At 38.4% G+C, this 22,843-nt stretch overlaps 1 protein-coding gene across 4 annotated transcripts in view; it reads left to right on the top strand.

Annotated features, from left to right (window-relative positions):
* Positions 1-22,843, top strand: part of rpn2 (ribophorin II) — an 81,071-nt gene that overhangs the window by 17,944 nt on the left and 40,284 nt on the right. For all 4 annotated transcript variants that reach the window (XM_079857515.1, XM_079857514.1, XM_079857512.1 and 1 more), the window contains exons 8-11: positions 1,373-1,491; positions 3,218-3,323; positions 3,828-3,919; positions 4,007-4,121. In XM_079857515.1, coding sequence (XP_079713641.1) covers positions 1,373-1,491; positions 3,218-3,323; positions 3,828-3,919; positions 4,007-4,121 — 432 coding nt within the window. The remainder of the gene's footprint in view (positions 1-1,372; positions 1,492-3,217; positions 3,324-3,827; positions 3,920-4,006; positions 4,122-22,843) is intronic.

The raw sequence follows: 22,843 nt of genomic DNA, 5'->3' as shown, positions 1-22,843 counted from the left end.
TCATCGTTAAAATAGTCCATGTGACTACAGTGGTTCAAATGTAATGTTATGAAGCGACGAGAATACTTTTTGTGCGCAAAAAATTTTAAATAATGACTTTATTCAAAAATGTCTCTTCTGTGTCAGATCTCCTACGCTTTTCGCTTAGTAAACGCAGTATAGCGCTTCCGGGTCCTACGTCAGAAATTGAGTATTCTTCACAGAGTGAAAATGAGGAAGGAAAATTATCATTTTTACAAATATTGGATGTTTAAGATGGAGTGTGAAAACGACTCACTAGCATGTTGTGCAAAAGCTCTGCTGCCAGTAGAAAGACTTGGTGTGTTCACACTTGGCAGGTTTGGTTTCATCATAATAAACACTGGTGCGAAACACTGGAAAGGTGGGTCTCGGTCAGCTTCTAGATGAACGCTTCTAGATGCGGTTCGACTGAAATATGAACGCAACATAGACATCTAAACAAACGTGTTGTGGACAGAATGCTTAGGCATACCTGCTTTTTCTTGTCATAGTTCCGACCCCTGTACTAAATTGTAATGGGCAAAATCGCAACTGTCTACTTGCAGCTGATCTTTGTTTGTGTGTGTAACGGAGGAATTCCTGGTGCTGTTGACTGCTTTACACATTTTCTAAGCTCTTCATGAATGGTAAAAAAATGCCATCATATGTACACCAATTCAATGAGCGCTTTTAGCCCAGCACACAGCATTGTTTTGGATGTTCGGTAAGTTCCGTGTTCATGTTTATTTATATAGCACTTGATACAATAGATTGCTTAATTAAGCAGCTTTACTATATTAAACATGAAAAACAGTGTCAGTGTCTTGTTTCATCAAAAGTAAAACTTAATTTTCTACTATAAAGTGGCTCTACATGTTTTTACTCGCGGATGTCTGACCTCAACCGACTCATGAAGAGAAATTAACTGGAAAAGATTTCTGTATGAAAAAAGGCGGAGCCTCATCACACACCTACCCATTACGTAATCGCTGCGGACCAATGGTAGTACAAAGGTGTTTAGCAGCCGTAGTGAACTCTTCTGGAAAGTTCGTTTTGGGAAGCTGTTTCGAACTCCCAAAACAAACATTAAACAAAGTTCGTTTTGGTCGAAATGACATCACATCAGTTCATTCTTCAATTTCGCTTGGGGCCGTAAATGTATAGTTTTCTTTTTTGGTCTGGACCAAAAGAACCGAACTACAAGTGTGATCACACCCTTACTCTTTAAAGGGTATTTACCAAACTCGGACATCTTTCAGTTGTCTGGTCTTGTGATAAGTCTTGATGATAAGACTGAGGTTTGTTTTTCCCAATTCCCAAGTAACTTTTTTTGCCCTGAGATAATCTGTACTGTCTGTGTTTGTCAATGCAGCTTCAGGTGACGGATGTCTTGTGCCAGCCGCTCAGTTCAGCCAGGGTGCTAGTGGAGTCCGCCAGTGCTGTGTCCTCAAAATCTGCCATCCTGAGTCAGGCACAATTCACCCTCAGAGAGTATGTGCATTGTAGATCATGGATATTGCTTGTTCTAGAGCATACCAATATATGTAGTAGTTGATACCAGTGAAATGTCTGGTATTGATACCAATACCAGTGATTGGCCATACAATTTTGAAACCACAGCAAAAACTTATATGCATTGAAAGTACTTGGTATACTCAAAAATAAAAATTGTCATAATTTACTCACCATCGTGCCGTTCCAAATCAATAAGACTTAAGTTCATCTTCAGAACTTAATCAAGATATTTTTTTATATTCTCTCATCATTTTTGCCCATTTATCGAAAGTCTGTGCAGGTAAGCTTTGAAAAGTACATAAATACATTGTAAAGTAATCGATATGAATCAAGAGGTTTAATCAAATTCTTATGAAGAGACACGATCACTTTATATGATGAACAGATGTAATTTTGGATTTTATTCACATATAAACAGTGATCAACGCACATACATCATACCTGCAAACTTGTCGCTTTTCGGCGACAATCGCCGTTTTCTTGGTCAATTGGGTCATTTACGTGAATCGCGTAGAACCGGAGAGTTTTTGTTTGGGGGGGGGGGGGGTGTATTTTGAAATTTCAAAATACATTTGAAATTACGTTATTTCAAATGTAGGCGCGTTGCGCGTGGTGGGCGCGCTCATAATCCGCCGGCGCGACCACAACATTGTACAATAGTAGGCTACAATGCCTTCAAGTAACATTACGTCGGTTTTATTTTGACAATGTTATGAATACAATTGCTGCCCTCAAATGTTAATCATTCTGAACTAAAATAAACCTTTGTTTATAACTACTACAATATTTTTTCCAAGGAGCTGTTTTGTTTTATATGCTCCTAAGAAGAGTCAATTATAGCTCCAGAATTGCTCAAAGTAAAAAAAATGTCATACTTTATGATGTTAGTTTTAATTTAAAAAAAAGATAAAAAAAAAATTAAATCCAGGAAATTTCTCTGGTATTTCTTTCTTTTTGCTGTATCAAAAATGTAACAAACCGAACCGTGACACAAGTGTATCATATCGAACCGTGAATTTTGTGAACAGTTACACCCCTACTGTTTACACAACAGCTGATGCGAGAGTAAGTGTAACATAAAGCAATTTGGCAAACGTGTTAATCTCTTGTTGCATGGGGTTAAACATGAAATTTCTGTTTAATAACAGAATATAACACATTTGTATTGTGTTATATTGAATACAAATGTGAATATATTTGTATATTATATTCCCCCCCCCCCCCCCCCCTTTTGTCACCTTTTTTACTCTGAGGAGTTTGCAGGTCTGATACATAGAGCTCATAAAACATGGTGAATGACAGCTCAGACGTGCGTGGTTGACCTGCAAGAACCAATGAGGTTTGTTCTTGTGCGTCAAGCAAGCACGGTTGGGCTTTGTGTTTATTATATTTTAAACTATCTATTTATATATATAGTGTGCACAGTGCTTGAATCTTTTAGATTTGCTGAGTAAGTTACCTGAAAAACAAGAACATTTGGAATGGGGGTGAAAAGTAAACAATATATTGATTTGGTACTAGTGTAGAAGGACTGCTATTCTTATTTCGTTTTATATTTTAGTATTAGTGTGGTTACAAAATACCAGTATAATTTTTTTCTAAAATATTTCACAATTGTGGATAAGTAATGCAATAATTTGCCAGACGCCTATAATTTTTTTTAAATATTGAATGTTTTAAAAGTCTTTTCTCTGTTTCACAGTGGGGGTTTTGAGCTGAATTTCATGGCCAGCCAACCAGCAAGTGGCTACTATCAGTTCTCTGTTGTCATTGATGGTGACAGCCGATTTGTTGCCAACCATGTTGAGGTACTTAACTGAATCTTTGACACGTACTAGGGGGGAAAAAGTTGAGTTGTTTGTATCTGTTTAGCTTATGTGTCGTGTCTTGTCATGACTACTCATAATTCACACATTCGGTCAAAGAGTTGACCTCAGCGTTCAAGTCTTAATTGTTGCAATGAACTGTGATTCATTTCATTATTCACTCAACATTCACATTTAATTGGTCAAGCAAGCATTCATTCACATTGTAGCTATCCAAAGAATAATTGCTCTGACTGTTCAGTGTACAATTATAAGGTCAAGAGCATGTCACATTTCCTGTGGAGATTTTCAGAATTCATAGGCCTCTTTCACTGAACAAAGTAAAAAAAAAAAAAAAATACAAAAAAGACACAATTACTGTAATTGCTGTATTTTTCCTTTCTCCCAGCACATTCGCATTTATGAATGTCCGTTTTAATGTATTACAATAATTTCTTAGTAATTTTAAAGCCTAAGATTGAAACTTGTTTGATTTTACTTTCTCAGCTCAAAGTGAAGGTCTCTACCCGAGTTGCGATCAACAACATGGATTTGTCTGTGGTGGACAAGGACCAGAGCATTGGCCCCAAAACCACAAGGCAAGATTAGTATTTATCAAGCTCCATTTCTTTTATTTTAATTTTATTGTAAAACTGTGCCAACATATGCCAAATTCTGTGCTTCAGAGTGGAATATTCAACTAAAGCCAAAGCGTCTTTTATGGCGGACAGCCATCAAAACTTTGTCATGATGTTCCAGTTGGTTGATGAGACCACAGGAGTGGAACTCACCCCTCACCAGGTGATTATTATAACCAAAATGATTTTATTTATTTTATTTTTTGCTTGTATTTACATCATAAAGTATAAATTGTGCCCTATTTTGTAGTCTTTCTATTTTTTTTTGCCTTCATTATAATGATAATTGCGGCACAAGCATTTTTGTCCTTTGCATGTCAATTTTAGAGTGCACATACCAAGGACAGTCTTAAAAAGAATATGTCTGGTTCATAATTCAAAGAATGAAATGAGAAATTATATTTTATGCCAATTTGTTTTATTTGAATTCCTATTTGAATATTTTCCTGATTAATTAGGCACATTCTCCCAACTAATTCTGAGAAATTTACGGTTTAAATTTTATAGTATTTATCAGGGTATTTGTTTTAACTTAGAATCTATTTAGAATTACTTTAAAGAAAAATGTCCTCCTGATGTGTTATAGTAATTTGGAGGAAAATATGCTTATTTGTCATGAAAAGTCACAGTGCAAAATATCTTAACATTCCTTCAAAATAATTTTTTAAATGCAAAGTATAATTTCTTGCAATGTGAGAAATGACATAAATATGTTCATGTTTTCAGAGAAAACCAGTAATGTTAAATCAGGGTTGCCAGCTTTTCAAGCTCTGTCTCAAGACAACACAAAATAAAAGGGCACAGCCCAATTTCTCTTGAACCTCAATGGAACTTGTATTCAAGTCAAGTCAAGTCATCTTCATTTATATAGGGCTTTTAACAATGTAGATTGCTTCAAAGCAGCTTTACAGAGATAAGCGTATAATTTAAGGTAACAGAGATTGTTTTGGCTTTATAGCAGAGTTAAGTTATTTCCATCTAAAGTTAGTTTTGATTGATTTGCTTCCGTCGCAACGATCATTTGTTATTAAATTAGGGGCCGCTAAGACGACACCATTCCCTCTACACAGACTTTAAACGCGAACCTGTGAGAAACGCTGATGGCGTTCACATGCGCATTTAGAATGGGTTCTATAGTTATGTGCGTTTGAATATACGCAGGTTTGGAATTCCCTACAAGCCAAGCCTAAACAAAGTACTTGTCTTTCCTTATAAATTTTGATAAAGAATTTTATTTTATTTTGTTGCTTTGGGGTAGGAACGCGAAACTAATTTTCCCGACAACGCCTTATCTGTATAGTGGTAGTGCGATCCTCCATAGGGAGAGACTAGTTGGCACTTCAGCACTGCGTTGTCATCGGTCCAGGTGAAGGTCCTTCGTCAGATCTGGATACGGCCTGGATCCGGCAGGCTGCAGGAAAACCTCGGGATAAACACAACACTAAAATTAGCGTAGATGCCATTCTTCTCATGATGTAACGAGTACATCAGGATTTTTGGGAAGTGTTCCCGGTTCCGGCTGACCTAATATATGCAGCATAACATTAAATTATAGAAGTCTATAATGTATTATGTGAAAGCTAGGTCAAAGATATGTGTCTTTAATCTGGCTTTGAACTGACAGAGTGTGTCTGCTTCCCGGACAATGGTAGGAAGACTGTTCCAGAGTTTTGGTGCTAAATAGGAAAAGGATCTACCACCAGCAGTCGATTTTGATATTCTAGGTATTAGTAACTGGCCAGAATTTTGAGATCGCAATAGACGTGACGGACTATAATGCGTTAAGAGCTCGCTCAAGTACTGCGGAGCTAAACCATTTAGTGCTTTGTAAGTGATCAGCAATATTTTAAAATTTATGCGATGTTTAATAGGGAGCCAATGCAGTTTTGACAGAACTGGGCTAATATGGTCATACTTCCTGGTTCTGGTAAGAACTCGAGCTGCTGCGTTTTGGACCAGCTGTAGTTTGTTTATTAAGCGTGCAGGGCAACCACCCAGTAGGGCATTACAATAATCTAGCCTTGAGGTCATGAACGCATGAACTAATTGTTCCGCATTTGTCAATGAGAGCATATGGCGTAATTTAGATATATTTTTAAGATGGAAAAATGCAGTTTTACAGATACTAGACACGTGACTTTCAAATGAAAGATTGGTATCAAAGAGCACACCCAGGTTCCTAACCGACGACGAAGACTTAACAGAGCAGCCATCAAGTGTTAGACAGTATTCTAGGTTATTACGTGAGGAAGTTTTTTGTCCAATAATTAGAAACTCTGTTTTTTCAGAATTTAGAAGTAGGAAATTACGAGTCATCCAATTTTTTATATCCGCTATGCATTCCGTTAATTTTGTGAATTGATAAGTTTCGTTAGGTTTTGAAGAAATATAGAGCTGAGTATCATCGGCATAACAGTGAAAGCTAATGCCATGTTTCCTAATGATATCTCCTAATGGTAGCATGTACAGAGTGAACAGCAGCGGTCCTAGTACTGAGCCTTGTGGTACGCCATACTGAACTTGTGATCGATGAGACATCTCATCATTTACTGCTACAAACTGATAACGGTCAGATAAGCATGATTTAAACCATGCTAGTGCATTTCCCGTAATGCCAACATAATGTTCTAATCTATTTAAAAGAACGTTGTGGTCAATGGTGTCAAATGCAGCACTAAGATCGAGTAACACTAATAGCGAGACACAACCACGATCGGATGATAAGAGCAAATCATTTGTGACTCTAATGAGAGCTGTCTCAGTACTATGGTACGGTCTAAATCCGGACTGGAAATCCTCGCAGATATCATTTCTTTCAAGAAAGGAACACAGTTGTGAAGATACTGCCTTTTCTAGTATCTTTGACAGAAAAGGTAGATTCGAGATCGGCCTGTAATTGACTAATTCTGTAGGATCAAGTTGCGTTTTTTTAACAAGCGGTTTAATCATAGCCAGCTTAAAGGTTTTTGGTACGTATCCTAGAGACAAAGATGAATTAATGATATTAGGAAGAGGATCTAGGACCTCTGGAAGCATCTCTTTCAGTAGCTTAGTTGGTATAGGGTCTAACATACATGTTGTAGATTTAGATGATTTAATGAGTTTAGTAAATTCTTCCTCTCCTATAGCAACGAATGAATCAAATTTTTCCTCAGGGAGACTACAATGCACTGCCTGATGCGATACTGTAGTAGACGGTTGCAAAGTTATAATTTTGTCCCTGATATTATCAATCTTATAAGTGAAGAAATTCATAAAATCATTACTGCTGTGTTGCTTGGAAACTTCGGTGCTTGAAGCTTTATTAGGGCCCAAGCCCTGAAAGGGCGAAGGCCCTATTGTTTTCGTAAGGATTATTTTTTAGGGCCCAAGCCCTGAAAGGGCGAAGGCCCTATTGTTTTCGGTAGGATTATTATTATTATTAGGGCCCAAGCCCTGAAAGGGCGAAGGCCCTATTGTTTCCGGTAGGATTATTTATTATTATTAGGGCCCGAGCACCGATGGTGTGAGGACCCTCTTGGAATTGCTCTGTTTATTAGGGCCCGAGCACCGATGGTGTGAGGACCCTCTTGGAATTGCTCTGTTTATTATTATTATTATTAGGGCCCGAGCACCGATGGTGTGAGGACCCTCTTGGAATTGCTCTGTTTATTATTATTATTATTATTATTATTCTTCTCCGCATTGAATTGCATTTTTGAGGGCCTAAACATGCTCGAAAACTCACGAAACTTTGCACACGCGTCAGAACTGGCGAAAATTTACATCTGATATAGGTTTCAGAATTGGGCGGGGCAAAATGGCTCGACAGCGCCACCTATAAAAGTTCAACGGAGTGCGCCTCCCGCAACGTTCCACGTACGTGCACGAAATTCGGTACATACATGTAATGACCTAATACCTACAAAAAAGTCTCTTGGAGCATAGCCCTAAACACAACAGGAAGTCAGCCATTTTGAACTTCCTCTCAGATTTTTGTGCAGTTTTTGCCATTTTCAGGCCTCGTACTTTAACGAACTCCTCCTACAGTTTTAATCTGATCATCTTCAAATTTGGTGAGTGTAATCTTAAGGCCTTTGCGACGTTAAATTGCGAAGATCTTGAGTTTTCGTCAAAGGGCGGGTCCTCGGCGGCCTGACAAATTTCGATGTTTCGCCATGAAACAGGAAGTTGCTGTAACTCAGGCATGGAATGTCCAATCTGCCCCAAACTTCACACTTTTGATAAGCGTTCTGTCCTGAACACATGACCATGCTCATATTCAGTTACAGTCATAGCGCCACCTGCTGGCAACAGGAAGTGACATGTTTAACACTGTTATGGACTCCTAATAACATATAAAAAAGTGCCAGCAAGTGCTAAACATGCTAACAACATAATAGAAGCATGCTAAAACATGCTAGCAAACTCTTAGCTAAGTGCTAAAGCATGCTATTATTGCAATTAAATAGGAATTTGCTGTAACTCAGGCATGGAATGTCCAATCTGCCCCAAACTTCACACTTTTGATAAGCGTTCTGTCCTGAACACATCTACATGAGAAAATTCAGGTATAGTAATAGCGCCACCTACTGGTAACAGGAAGTGTCATGTTTAACACGTTGATGCCATTCTAGCAACATGTTAAAAATGCCATTGACTTCTAAACATGCTAGAAACATGTTAAAACATGCTAGCAATACTTAGCTAAGTGCTAAAGCATGCTAATTCAATGAAACAGGATGTTGTTGTTACTCAAGAAGGCAATGTCCAATCTGCGCCAAACTTCACACATTTGATAAGAGTTATCTCTTGAACACATGTCCATGCTCATATTTAGTTATAGTCATAGCGCCACCTGCTGGCAACAGGAAGTGACGTTTAACACTGTTATGGACTCCTAATAACATATAAAAAAGTGCCAGCAAGTGTTAAACATGCTAACAACATACTAGAAACATGCTAAAACATGCTAGCAAACACTTAGCTAAGTGCTAAAGCATGCTATTGCTGCAATTAAATAGGAATTTGCTGTAACACAGGCATGGAATGTCCAATCTGCCTCAAACTTCACACGTTTGATAAGAGTCATGGCCTGAACACATCTACATGAGAATATTCAGTTATAGTAATAGCGCCACCTGCTGTCAACAGGAAGTGACATGTTTAACACTGTTGTGGTCTCCTAATAACATATAAAAAAGAGCCAGCAAGTGCTAAACAGGTTAGCAACATACTAGAAACATGCTAGCAAACACTTAGCTAAGTGCTAAAGCATGCTATCACTGCAATTAAATAGGAATTTGCTGTAACCCAGGCATGGAATGTCCAATCTGCCCCAAACTTCACACGTTTGATAAGAATCATGGCCTGAACACATGTCTATGCTCAAATTCAGTTATAGTAATAGCACCACCTACTGGCAACAGGAAGTGACATGTTTAACACGTTGATGCCGTTCTAGCAACATGTTAAAAATGCCATTGACTTCTAAACATGCTAGAAACATGTTAAAACATGCTAGCAATACTTAGCTAAGTGCTAAAGCATGCTAATTCAATGAAACAGGACTTTGTTGTTACTCAAGAAGGCAATGTACAATCTACCCCAAACTTCACACGTTTGATAAGAGTTATCTCTTGAACACATGTCCATGCTCATATTTAGTTATAGTCATAGCGCCACCTGCTGGCAACAGGAAGTGACGTTTAACACTGTTCTTGACTCCTAATAACATATAAAAAAAAGGCCAGTAGGTGCTAAACATCCTACCAACATACTAGAGACATGCTAAAACATACTAGCAAACACTTAGCTAAGTGCTAAAGAATTATATTACTGCAATTAAATATGAATTTGCTGTAACTCAGGCATGGAATGTCCAATCTGCCCCAAACTTCACACTTTTGATAAGCGTTCTGTCCTGAACACATGACCATGCTTATATTCAGTAACAGACATAGCGCCACCTGCTGGCAACAGGAAGTGACATGTTTAACACTGTTATGGACTCCTAATAACATATAAAAAAGTGCCAGCAAGTGTTAAACATGCTAACAACATATTATAAACATGCTAAAACATGCTAGCAAACTCTTAGCTAAGTGCTAAAGCATGCTATTATTGCAATTAAATAGGAATTTGCTGTAACTCTGGCATGGAATGTCCAATCTGCCCCAAACTTCACACTTTTGATAAGAGTCATGGCCTGAATACATCTACATGAGAATGTTCATTTATAGTAATAGCGCCACCTACTGGCAACAGGAAGTGACATGTTTAACACGTTGATGCCGTTCTAGCAACATGTTAAAAATGCCATTGAGTTCTAAACATGCTAGAAACATGTTAAAACATGCTAACAATGCTTAGCTAAGTGCTAAAGAATGCTAATTCAATGAAACATGACTTTTTTGTTACTCAAGAAGGCAATTTCCAATTTGCACCAAACTTCACACGTTTGATAAGAGTTCTGTCCTGAACACACATCCATGCTCATATTCAGCAATAGTCATAACGCCACCTACTGGCAACAGAAACTGACATGGTTAACACAGTAATACAGTACTAACCACATAATTATTGTGTACTAAGCATGCTAGAAACAGACTAAACATGCTAGCAACACTTAGCTGAGTCATGAAGCATGCTATTATCACCATTATACAAAACATTTTGTTACTAACTTTGACATACTCTTACTATATATACCTCCTTAAATGTACATTTCCCAACCATGCTCTGTCTTCCTAAAGCCACCGAGTGTTGATGGCACGGGTGTGAGGGCCCTTTCATCGCTGCTTGCAGCTTTAATTAGGGCCCGAGCACCGATGGTGTGAGGACCCTCTTGGAATTGCTCTGTTTATTAGGGCCCAAGCCCTGAAAGGGCGAAGGCCCTATTGTTTCCGGTAGGATTATTATTATTATTATTAGGGCCCAAGCCCTGAAAGGGCGAAGGCCCTATTGTTTCCGTAAGGATTATTTTTTTTTTTTTTCTTCATTATTTTTTTTTTTGCCTTTTTGACACTTTTGGGGCCCTTAACATGCTCAAAAACTCTTGAAATTTTGCACACACGTCAGAACCCGCGGCCATCAGGGCCGGGCTGAAGCTGGTACCGTGGCGTGGCAGGGGGGCTCGACGGCGCCCCCTGGAATGGGGTCCGAAAACTTGGTCCATAAATCAAACACGCTTGCATGTAATAATATGAAACTCAGTACACATATAGATCTCATCGGGCCGAACAACTTTCGTGCTCTAAGTTTTACAAAAGCCCAACAGGAAGTCGGTTATTATACGTTGTTTGGAAAACGCATACAATGGAATGTGAAATACTCCTCCTAGGGATTTCATCCGATCGCCACCAAACTCGGTGAGAATAAAGTCAAGACATTGAGGATGAATTCTTGCGAACAGATTTTTGATATCTCGAACGGTTTGGCCGTGGCGAGGAAACTAATTTATGGCGAATAATGGGACACAGGAAGTGTGTTATAACTTCTGCATACATTGACTGATCTTGATGAAACTTCAGCAGTGTATTCGTTGTAAGAGGCCGATCACATGGATGTGACTATTGTGAGTCAAAGTTATAGCGCCACCAACTGGCAGCAGGAAGTGTGTCACTTTCAAAATGCTTTGAAGTCACCCTCTTACTTTTACCCGATTTGCTTCAAACTTTATGTGTATAATGTAAACACACGGCAGATGTAGACCTGTGAAAGGATTATTGATATCTTAGATACTGTTGCCGTGGCAACGCATCAAATTTTAATATTCTTTTCGGATGCGTTTGAAACTCTTAGCATGCTTGAAATTGGATGAAACTCGACAGACACATAACACTTATTAGCCAGTAGACATGTGAAAAGTTTCAGAAACGGGCGTGGCAGGGGGGCTCAACAGCGCCCTCTTGAACAGGGTCTGAAAACTTGGTCCATATATCAAACACGCTTGCATGAATTAATATGAAACTCGGTACACATATAGATTTCATCGGGCTGAACAACTTTCCCTCTGTCAAGTTTCACGCCAGCCCAACAGGAAGTCGGCTATTATGGGTTGTTTGGAAAACGCTTGCTGTGGAATGTGATGTACTCCTCCTAGAGAATTCATTCAATCACCTCCAAACTCAGTCAGCATGAAGTCAAGACATTGAGAATGCTAAATTGCGGACGGATTTTTGATATCTCGAACGGTTTGGCCGTGGCGAGGAAACAAATTTATGGCGAGAAAAGAGAGGAGACGAAGTGTTATAACTTCTGCATACATTAACTGATCTTGATGAAACTTTAGCAGTGTGTTCGTGGTAAGAGGCAGATCAGATGGATGTAACTATCGTGAGTCAAAGTTATAGCGCCACCAACTGGCAGCAGGAAGTGTGTCACTTTCAACATGCGTTTGACAAAAGTGGGTGGGTTAGTTTTACCAACAGTTACAAAAATCAGTACATATATTGGTCTCACCGAGCCGGACAACTTTCTAATTTACAGTTATTAGCTCAGAGCAAAAGGAAGTCAGATATTTTGGTTTGAATGTGGATTTTTTGGATATTTCAGACTCTGAGTTTTTAGCTACTCTTCCTAACTGGTTTATTTTATTCACACCAAACTTTTTCAAAATGATAAAGATACATTAAAGATGCTAAATTGTGAACGGATATTAAACATCTCAAACGGTTTTGCTATAGTGAGGGACTAAAGTAAAGTAACACTTAAAGCCTCATCTTCTAAAAATGTAATTAAACACCATTTATTTCTATATAAAAGTATAAAAATATCACAACTAAACCCGTTTTATTCTTTTTTTTTCAATTTAATAAATATTTATAAGTTTAAAAATAGTAATTGTACTATTTAGTCCCATAAAAGTCAAGTCATACATAGGGCTATACTGCCCTCTTGTGTTAAAAATCAGGTAGGCCTATTGTATCTACTTAAAAATATACTAGGTATGTGACGGTGAGAATATTTTACCACCGGTTAATCGACGTGTGACACCGCTGGGGGCTTTTGAATCGCCAACTTAAAAACGAAAGTAAAATATGTTCGTCCACACTGACATTGATAGTGGTTGAGCGAGCGTTTCAAATTAATTCCTATGGAAGTAGGAATTAACTGAAAAAGTTCACTCTGTTCTGCTCGTTCCTCGCCGTGGATGTGCACCGTTATGAATGCCCGTGCAGCCATGAGCATTTTAGTTTAATTTTAAAATTAGAGCCTTTCGGGGGTTGATTGCTTGAAATTATTTTACAAAAGCACAATGTTGTGTTTTATTGCGACTGTACACAAATATAAGTTAACACTTTGCAGTTTGAATGTCGTCCTGTATAATGACGGAGTATGTTTTTATGTGTCCACTGTTCAAACGCGCCCACGCCACACACACACACCCACACACACACGGTTTACTATCTTTTTGGGGACTCTCCATAGATTTAATGATTTTTATACTGTACAAACTGTATATTTTATATCCTTACACTAACCCTACCCCTAAACCTACCCATCACTGAAAACTTTCTGCATTTTTACATTTCCAAAAAAACTCATTCTGTATGAAGCTTGTTTACCCATGGGGACCTCTATTTAGGTCCCCACTGTGATACGAGTCCCCATGAGTCTGTGTGCATTCAGGTTAAAGTCCCCACCGGGACAGAAAAACATGAACACACACACACACACACACACACACACACACACACACACACACACACACACACACACACACACACACACTAGCATTGCAATCTTGACATTGCAGCCTGTTCATTATAGACTTAATAAAATATAATAATAAAATGGTCAACCTAACATATAAAGATTACACTGCTCTAAATAGTCAGTAGTACAATTCGTACAATCACAGTAAGCACCGCTCCACTGTGAATTTTCCAAGGACATTTTTGCGCATGTGAAGAGGATCATTTTTCCCTTCGATATTGGAACGTGAGTGAAGTACAAAGCATATAATAAACAATAGTTTAGCATCCAAAAAAAGGTCATTATATATATATATATATTTTTTTTTTTTTTTTTTTAAGTGACAAGACAAAGAATATTACTTGTCTGATATATATATATATATATATATATATATATATATATATATATATATATATATATATATATATATAAATATAGCTGCGAGCAGCGATGGAGGGCCCAAGCCGGTGACACCGCCACCCCGGTGCCTTTAGTGTAACTAAAGGCACCAGGTTGGCGGTGCCACCGGCTTGGGCCCGCAATCGCTGCTCGCAGCTATATTTATTATTATTATTTTGTCAACCTTTCGGGCACTTTTGGGGCCCTTAACATGCTCGAAAACTCTTGAAATTTTGCACACACGTCAGAACCCGCGGCCATCAGGGCCGGACTGAAGCTGGTACCCGGGCGTGGCAGGGGGGCTCGACAGCGCCCCCTGGAACGTGATCCAAACACATGTCCATAAATCAAACACGCTTGCATGTAATAATATGAAACTCGGTACACATATAGATCTCATCGGGCCGAACAACTTTCGTGCTCTAAGTTTTACGCCAGCCAAACAGGAAGTTGGCTATTTAGCGTTGTTTGGAAACGCATGCTGTGGAATTTAATGTACTCCTCCTAGGGAATTCATCGATTCGCCTCCAAACTCGGTGTGCATGAAGTCAAGACATTGAGGATGCTAAATTGCGGACGGATTTTTGATATCTCGAACGGTTTGGCCGTGGCGAGGAAACAAATTTATGGCGAAAAAATGAAACAGGAAGTGTGTTATAACTTCTGCATACATTAACTGATCTTGATGAAACTTCAGCAGTGTGTTCGTTGTAAGAGGCCGATCACATGGATGTGACTATTGTGAGTCAAAGTTATAGCGCCACCAACAGGCAGCAGGAAGTACATCACTTTCAAAATGCTTTGAAATCAGTGTCTTATTTTTACCCGATTTGCTTCAAACTTTATGTGTACAATGTAGACACACGGCAGATGTAAACCTGTGAAAGGATTATTGATATCTTAGATACTGTTGCCGTGGCAACACATCAAACTTTAATATTCTTTTTTGATGCTTTTGAGACTCTTAACATACTTGAAATTGCATGAAACTCAACAGACACATCACATTTATTAGCCCGTAGACATGTGCAAAGTTTCAGAAACGGGCGTGGTGGAATGGCTCAGTAGCGCCACCTTTAGTCAAAAATGGGGGCTTAGTTTTTCCTAGAATCACAAAACTTGGTATGTGTATTGTTCTCATCAAGACGGACAACTTTCTAATTTACATGAACCATCTCCGACCAACAGGAAGAGAGATATTTTGGTTTGAATGTGGATTTTCTGAAGAATTTTCTCTCCCTCTCTCTGTGTCTGTGTGTGTGTGAGGGGAGGGGGGGATTTGACTATTGCTTTTATATTGTTAATCAAGGTTTCAGGGGCTTTTGGGGTCCTTAACGTGCTCAAAAACTCTTGAAACTTTGCACACAGGTCAGAACCCACGGCCATCAGGGCCGGGCTGAAGCTGGTACCCGGGCGTGGCTGGGGGGCTCAACAGCGCCCCCTTGAACGGGGTTCTAAAACTTGATCCATATATCAAACACGCTCGCATGAATTAATATGAAACTCGGTACACATATAGATCTCATCGGGCCGAACAACTTTACCCCGGTCAAGTTTTACGCCAGCCCAACAGGAAGTCGGCTATTATGGGTTGTTTGGAAAACGCTTGCTGTGGAATGTGAAATACTCCTCCTAGAAAATTCACCGTGTCCCCTTCAAACTCGGTGTGCATGTAGTCAAGACATTGAGGATGCTAAATTGCGGACGGATTTTTGATATCTCGAACGGTTTGGCTGTGGCGAGGAATCGAATTTATGGCGAGAAAAGAGAAACACGGAAGTGGAATAACTTCTGCATACATTAACTGATCTTGATGAAACTTCAGCAGTGTGTTCGTGGTAAGAGGCCGATCAGATGGATGTAGCTATTGTGAGTCAAAGTTATAGCGCCACCAACTGGCAGCAGGAAGTGTGTCACTTTCAACATGCTTTTGACAAAAGTGGGGGGGTTAGTTTTAACTACAGTAAAGAAAAAACAGTTTGTATATTGTTCTCATCAAGCCGGACAACTTTCTAATTTACATTCAATAGCTCTGGCCATCAGGAAGTCAGATATTTTGGTCTGAATGTGAATTTTTTTGCAAAATCAGCCTCTGAATTTTTAGCCACTCCTCTTAAACTATTTATTTTATTCGTACCAAACTTTTTCAACATGATGAAACTACATTAAATATGCTAAATTGTGAATGGATAATAAATATCTCAAACGGTTTTGCTATGGCGAGGGATTAAAGTAATGTCCAAAAAGGAAACACTAAAAATCTTCTAAAAATGTAATTATATACCATTTATTTCTATATAAAAGAATACAAATATCACAACTAAACCCATTTTATTCTGTTTTTGCAATTCAAGAAGAATGAAAAAGTTAAAACAGGCTATTTAGTGCTATTTGGTTCAACAAAAAAGCAAACATAGGGCTATACTGCCCTCTTGTGTCCAAAAGGACATCAAAATAGTATATAAAACTTTTTACCAGGTAGGCCAATATTGTATTTAAATATACATTTATTAGGTATGTGTCTGAGGATATTTTCCCACCGGTTAATCGACGTGTGACACGAGTGGGTGCTTTTAAATCGCTAATATAATAGTGAAAGAAAAATAATGATAATGTTGCACACACAAATCACACACATGTGGGAAAGAATGATGCTTTTAAACAACACTAAACCGCCATTAGGTGTCGCCAGGCATCCATCTTAATAAGCGAGTCATTGATTCATTCGTTCAAACGATTCGTTCGAATGAGTCGATCATGATTAAGACAGATGTTTATGGATTGATCATTCAATCTTTGAGTCAACCGATTCGTTAAAAATGCTGAATCGTTCAGTTATGAGAAAACATGTGATGCGTGATGGTTCTGCCGTGATCTTTGTTTAACTATTTTCGCTGCTGAAACAGAACAAAAACAGTCAACATTGCATCTAAAATGTAAGTGACTTAATTGTAACTATTTATTAACCTGTTGTATGAAATCTAGGGGTGGGAGAAAAAAATTATTCTTAGATGCATCGCGATGCGGACGTGGACGATTCTGAATCGATTCACAAATGTCAAAAAATCGATTCTCTAAAAAAATATTTTTCTAATAACGTAATATTGACGGAAGGCAAAAGGCGGAACTCTAAGCGGACGTGCGTGCAGTCTGTGGCGCGCACATAACAGAGAAGTTTCTTCTGCTCACCAAGGCTGCATTTATTTGATTAAAAATACAAACAAAAACAGTAATATTGTAAAATATTATTCTAATTTAAAACAGCTGCTTTCTATTTTAATATATTTTAAACTGTTATTTATTCCTGTGATCAAAGCTGAGTTTTCAGCATCATTACTCCAGTCGTCACTGTCACATGATCCTTCAGAAATTATTCTAATATGATGATTGATACTCAAGAAACATTCATTATTATTTTAAATGTCGAAAACAGTTGTGTACAGTCTTTGATGAATAGAAAGTTCAAAAGAACAGCATTTATCTGAAATCTAAAGCTTTTGTAACGTTAAACACTACCGCTCAAAAGTTTTGGGTTAGTAATAATTAAAATTTTATTTTTTGGGGAAATAAATAAAATAAATCAGTACTTTTATTTATGAAGGATGAGTTAAACTGATCAACAGTTACAGTAAAGACATTTATAATGTTAAAAATATATATATATTTGAAATATATGCTGTTCTTTTGAACTTTACATTCATCAAAGCATTTTGAAAAAAAAAAAATCTGTACACAACTGTTTTCAACATTGAAAATAATAATGAATATTTATTGAGCATCAATCATCATATTAGTATGATTTCTGAAGGATCATGTGACACTGAAGACTGGAGTAATGATGCTGAAAACTCAACTTTGATCACAGAAATGAATTACTATGTAAAATATTTAAAAATTGAAAACAGCTGTTTTAAATTGGAATAATATTTCACAATATTACTGTTTTTGTTTGTATTTTTAATCAATAAATGCAGCCTTGGTGAGCAGAAGAGACTTCTCCTAAAAACATTAAAAATCTTACTGACCCCAAACTTTTGAACAATAATATATATATATATATATATATATATATATATAAATATAGCTGCGAGCAGCGATGGAGGGCCAAAGCCGGCGGTACCGCCACCCCGGTGCCTTTAGGTAACTAAAGGCACCGGGGTTGCGGTGCCACCGGCTTGGGCCCGTAATCGCTGCTCGCAGCTATATTTATTAGGGCCCGAGCACCGATGGTGTGAGGACCCTCTTGGAATTGCTCTGTTTATTAGGGCCCGAGCACCGATGGTGTGAGGACCCTCTTGGAATTGCTCTGTTTATTATTATTATTATTATTCTTCTCCGCATTGAATTGCATTTTTGAGGGCCTAAACATGCGCGAAAACTCACGAAACTTTGCACACGCGTCAGAACTGGCGAAAATTTACATCTGATATAGGTTTCAGAATTGGACGGGGCAAAATGGCTCGATAGCGCCACCTATAAAAGTTCAACGGAGTGCGCCTCCTGCAACGTTCCACGTACGTGCACGAAATTCGGTACATACGTGTAATGACCTAATACCTACAAAAAAGTCTCTTGGAGCATAGCCCTAAACACAACAGGAAGTCAGCCATTTTGAACTTCCTCTCAGATTTTTGTGCAGTTTTTGCCATTTTCAGGCCTCGTACTTTAACGAACTCCTCCTACAGTTTTAATCTGATCATCTTCAAATTTGGTGAGTGTAATCTTAAGGCCTTTGCGACGTTAAATTGCGAAGATCTTGAGTTTTCGTCGAAGGGCGGGTCCTCGGCGGCCTTACAAATTTCGATGTTTCGCCATGAAACAGGAAGTTGCTGTAACTCAGGCATGGAATGTCCAATCTCCCCCAAACTTCACACGTTTGATAAGAGTTCTGTCCTGAACACATGGCCATGCTCATATTCAGTTATAGTCATAGCGCCACCTGCTGGCAACAGGAAGTGACATGTTTAACACTGTTATGGACTCCTAATAACATATAAAAAAGTGCCAGCAAGTGCGAAACATGCTAACAACATACTAGAAGCATGCTAAAACATGCTAGCAAACTCTTAGCTAAGTGCTAAAGCATGCTATTATTGCAATTAAATAGGAATTTGCTGTAACTCAGGCATGGAATGTCCAATCTGCCCCAAACTTCACACTTTTGATAAGCGTTCTGTCCTGAACACATCTACATGATAATATTCAGTTATAGTAATAGCGCCACCTACTGGCAACAGGAAGTGTCATGTTTAACACGTTGATGCCATTCTAGCAACATGTTAAAAATGCCATTGAGGTCTAAACATGCTAGAAACATGTTAAAACATGCTAGCAATACTTAGCTAAGTGCTAAAGCATGCTAATTCAATGAAACAGGATGTTGTTGTTACTCAAGAAGGCAATGTCCAATATGCGCCAAACTTCACACTTTTAATAAACGTTCTGTCCTGAACACATGACCATGCTCATATTCAGTTACAGTCATAGTGCCACCTGCTGGCAACAGGAAGTGACATGTTAAACACTGTTGTGGACATATAAAAACATATAAAAAAAGTGCCAGCAAGTGCTAAACATGCTAACAACATACTAGAAACATGCTAAAACATGCTAGCAAACACTTAGCTAAGTGCTAAAGCATGCTATTGCTGCAATTAAATAGGAATTTGCTGTAACACAGGCATGGAATGTCCAATCTGCCCCAAACTTCACACGTTTGATAAGAGTCATGGCCTGAACACATCTACATGAGAATATTCAGTTATAGTAATAGCGCCACCTGCTGTCAACAGGAAGTGACATGTTTAACACTGTTGTGGTCTCCTAATAACATATATAAAAGAGCCAGCAAGTGCTAAACAGGTTAGCAACATACTAGAAACATGCTAGCAAACACTTAGCTAAGTGATAAAGCATGCTATTACTGCAATTAAATAGGAATTTGCTGTAACTCAGGCATGGAACGTCCAATCTGCCCCAAACTTCACATGTTTGATAAGAATCATGGCCTGAACGCATGCCTATGCTCAAATTCAGTTATAGTAATAGCGCCACCTACTGGCAACAGGAAGTGACATGTTTAACACGTTGATGCCGTTCTAGCAACACGTTAAAAATGCCATTGAGTTCTAAACATGCTAGAAACATATTAAAACATGCTAGCAATACTTAGCTAAGTGCTAAAGCATGCTAATTCAATGAAACAGGACTTTGTTGTTACTCAAGAAGGCAATGTACAATCTACCCCAAACGTCACACGTTTGATAAGAGTTATCTCTTGAACACATGTCCATGCTCATATTTAGTTATAGTCATAGCGCCACCTGCTGGCAACAGGAAGTGACGTTTAACACTGTTCTTGACTCCTAATAACATATAAAAAAATGCCAGTAGGTGCTAAACATCCTACCAACATACTAGAGACATGCTAAAACATAATAGCAAACACTTAGCTAAGTGCTAAAGAATGATATTACTGCAATTAAATATGAATTTGCTGTAACTCAGGCATGGAATGTCCAATCTGCCCCAAACTTCACACTTTTGATAAGCGTTCTGTCCTGAACACATGACCATGCTTATATTCAGTTACAGTCATAGCGCCACCTGCTGGCAACAGGAAGTGACATGTTTAACACTGTTGTGGACTCCTAATAACATATAAAAAAGTGCCAGCAAGTGTTAAACATGCTAACAACATACTAGAAACATGCTAAAACATGCTAGCAAACTCTTAGCCAAGTGCTAAAGCATGCTATTATTGCAATTAAATAGGAATTTGCTGTAACTCAGGCATGGAATGTCCAATCTGCCCCAAACTTCACACTTTTGATAAGAGTCATGGCCTGAACACATCTACATGAGAATGTTCAGTTATAGTAATAGCGCCACCAACTGGCAACAGGAAGTGACATGTTTAACACGTTGATGCCGTTCTAGCAACATGTTAAAACATGCTAACAATGCTTAGCTAAGTTCTAAAGAATGCTAATTCAATGAAACATGACTTTGTTGTTACTCAAGAAGGCAATGTCCAATTTGCACCAAACTTCACATGTTTGATAAGAGTTCTGTCCTGAACACACATCCATGCTCATATTCAGTTATAGTCATAACGCCACCTACTGGCAACAGAAACTGACATGGTTAACACAGTAATGCAGTACTAACCACATAATTATTGTGTACTAAGCATGCTAGAAACAGACTGAACATGCTAGCAACACTTAGCTGAGTCATGAAGCATGCTATTATCACCATTATACAAAACATTTTGTAACTGACTTTGACATACTCTTACTATATATACCTCCTTAAATGTACATTTCCCAACCATGCTCTGCCTTCCTAAAGCCACCGAGTGTTGATGGCACGGGTGCGAGGGCCCTTTCATCGCTGCTTGCAGCTTTAATTAGGGGTTCAAGCACGAAGTGCTGAAACCCTATTGTAATTGCCCTGATTTTTATTATTATTATTATTCTTCCCTAAAACGCATCGTGCAGCCAAAACCGTAAGGCCTAGAGATGTGATACTTGGTCAAATGGTAGTAGTATTGCTCGCTACTCAGATACACGGACTTAGCCAAATCGGCCCATAGGTGGCGCTACAGCGACCAAAAGCGCGAAACTGCTCATAACTCCTAGACTGTATGTTGTAGACTCAAGTGTCTTATATCAATGTAATCAAGACCTCATGGCAAACAAAACGTATATCTCCGATTTTATTTCCGGTATGCAAATTTTTCCGCCATTTTGAATTTTGTCAAAAACCTACTTTTGCGAACTAGTCCTAGGTTTTTCGACCGATCGGAACCAAACCAGTGCAGAAATGTTCTCTGGAGTCTGAATATCAATAATTATCGAAAAAAAGTTGAAATTTCGATTCACGGTCGCTAAGGGGCGCCAAATTGTATGTTGTGGGAGGAGCCTATTTCACTAAAACGGCCATAACTCCAGAAGTAAATGAGGTATCTTCACCAAACTCGGTACAATTATTTATGAGGTCAATCTGAGGTCAGAGTAAAAAAATTGCGGCGATTGGCCACATGGTGGCGCTATAACATGAAAAAAACATAAAACTGGCTATAACCACCTGACCATTAGTCCAATTGACTTGAAAATTGGTATGCAGTGTCTTGGTCCAAGGTGTCATGTATGTGTATGAGGACATTGGTGTATCTCAAAAAACATGGCCGCCATCGGCCAATGAAGTTTGAGCACCTATTAGACAAGGTTAACGGAAGCCGATCGGAACGAAACTCGGTGGGCATGTTCGACTCATGGCCCTAGAGGTCTGTAAGAATTTTGAAAGAAAACGGCCACTAGTTGGCGCTAACGAGTTTTATGACTCTGTAATCACGTGGTTTTACACTTATTGTCACAAAATGCATATCATTTGATAGATCTGCTCATGCTGAACAACTTTGCCTCAAGAACCATTGCTGTCAATCAAACCGTTCATTAAATATTTGTAATTATGTTAAAAACCTACTTTTGCGAACTAGTCCTAGGTTTTTCGCCCGATCGGAACCAAACGAGTCTAGGACAATTCTATGGAATCTCAAAATCAATAATTATCAAAAAAAAGTTGAACTTTTGCATTTTTCGCATGGGTATATTGGGTCATAAAGAAAATGGGCGTGGCAAAATGCACTCAAAAGCCTATAAATCCTAAACGAAAACTCAGAACTTCACGAAAATTGGTGAGCATATGTACCATAACATTCTAAAGAAGCATGCAAAATTTCATGTAGATCGGAAGATAGGTGGCGCTATAACTGTTAAAAAGCTTTGAAAACCCTGTATT

Source organism: Squalius cephalus (assembly GCF_949319135.1).
Source record: "Squalius cephalus genome assembly, chromosome: 22".
Taxonomy (NCBI): Eukaryota; Metazoa; Chordata; class Actinopteri; order Cypriniformes; family Leuciscidae; genus Squalius; species Squalius cephalus.
This window is presented reverse-complemented; position numbering and strand designations above follow the sequence as displayed.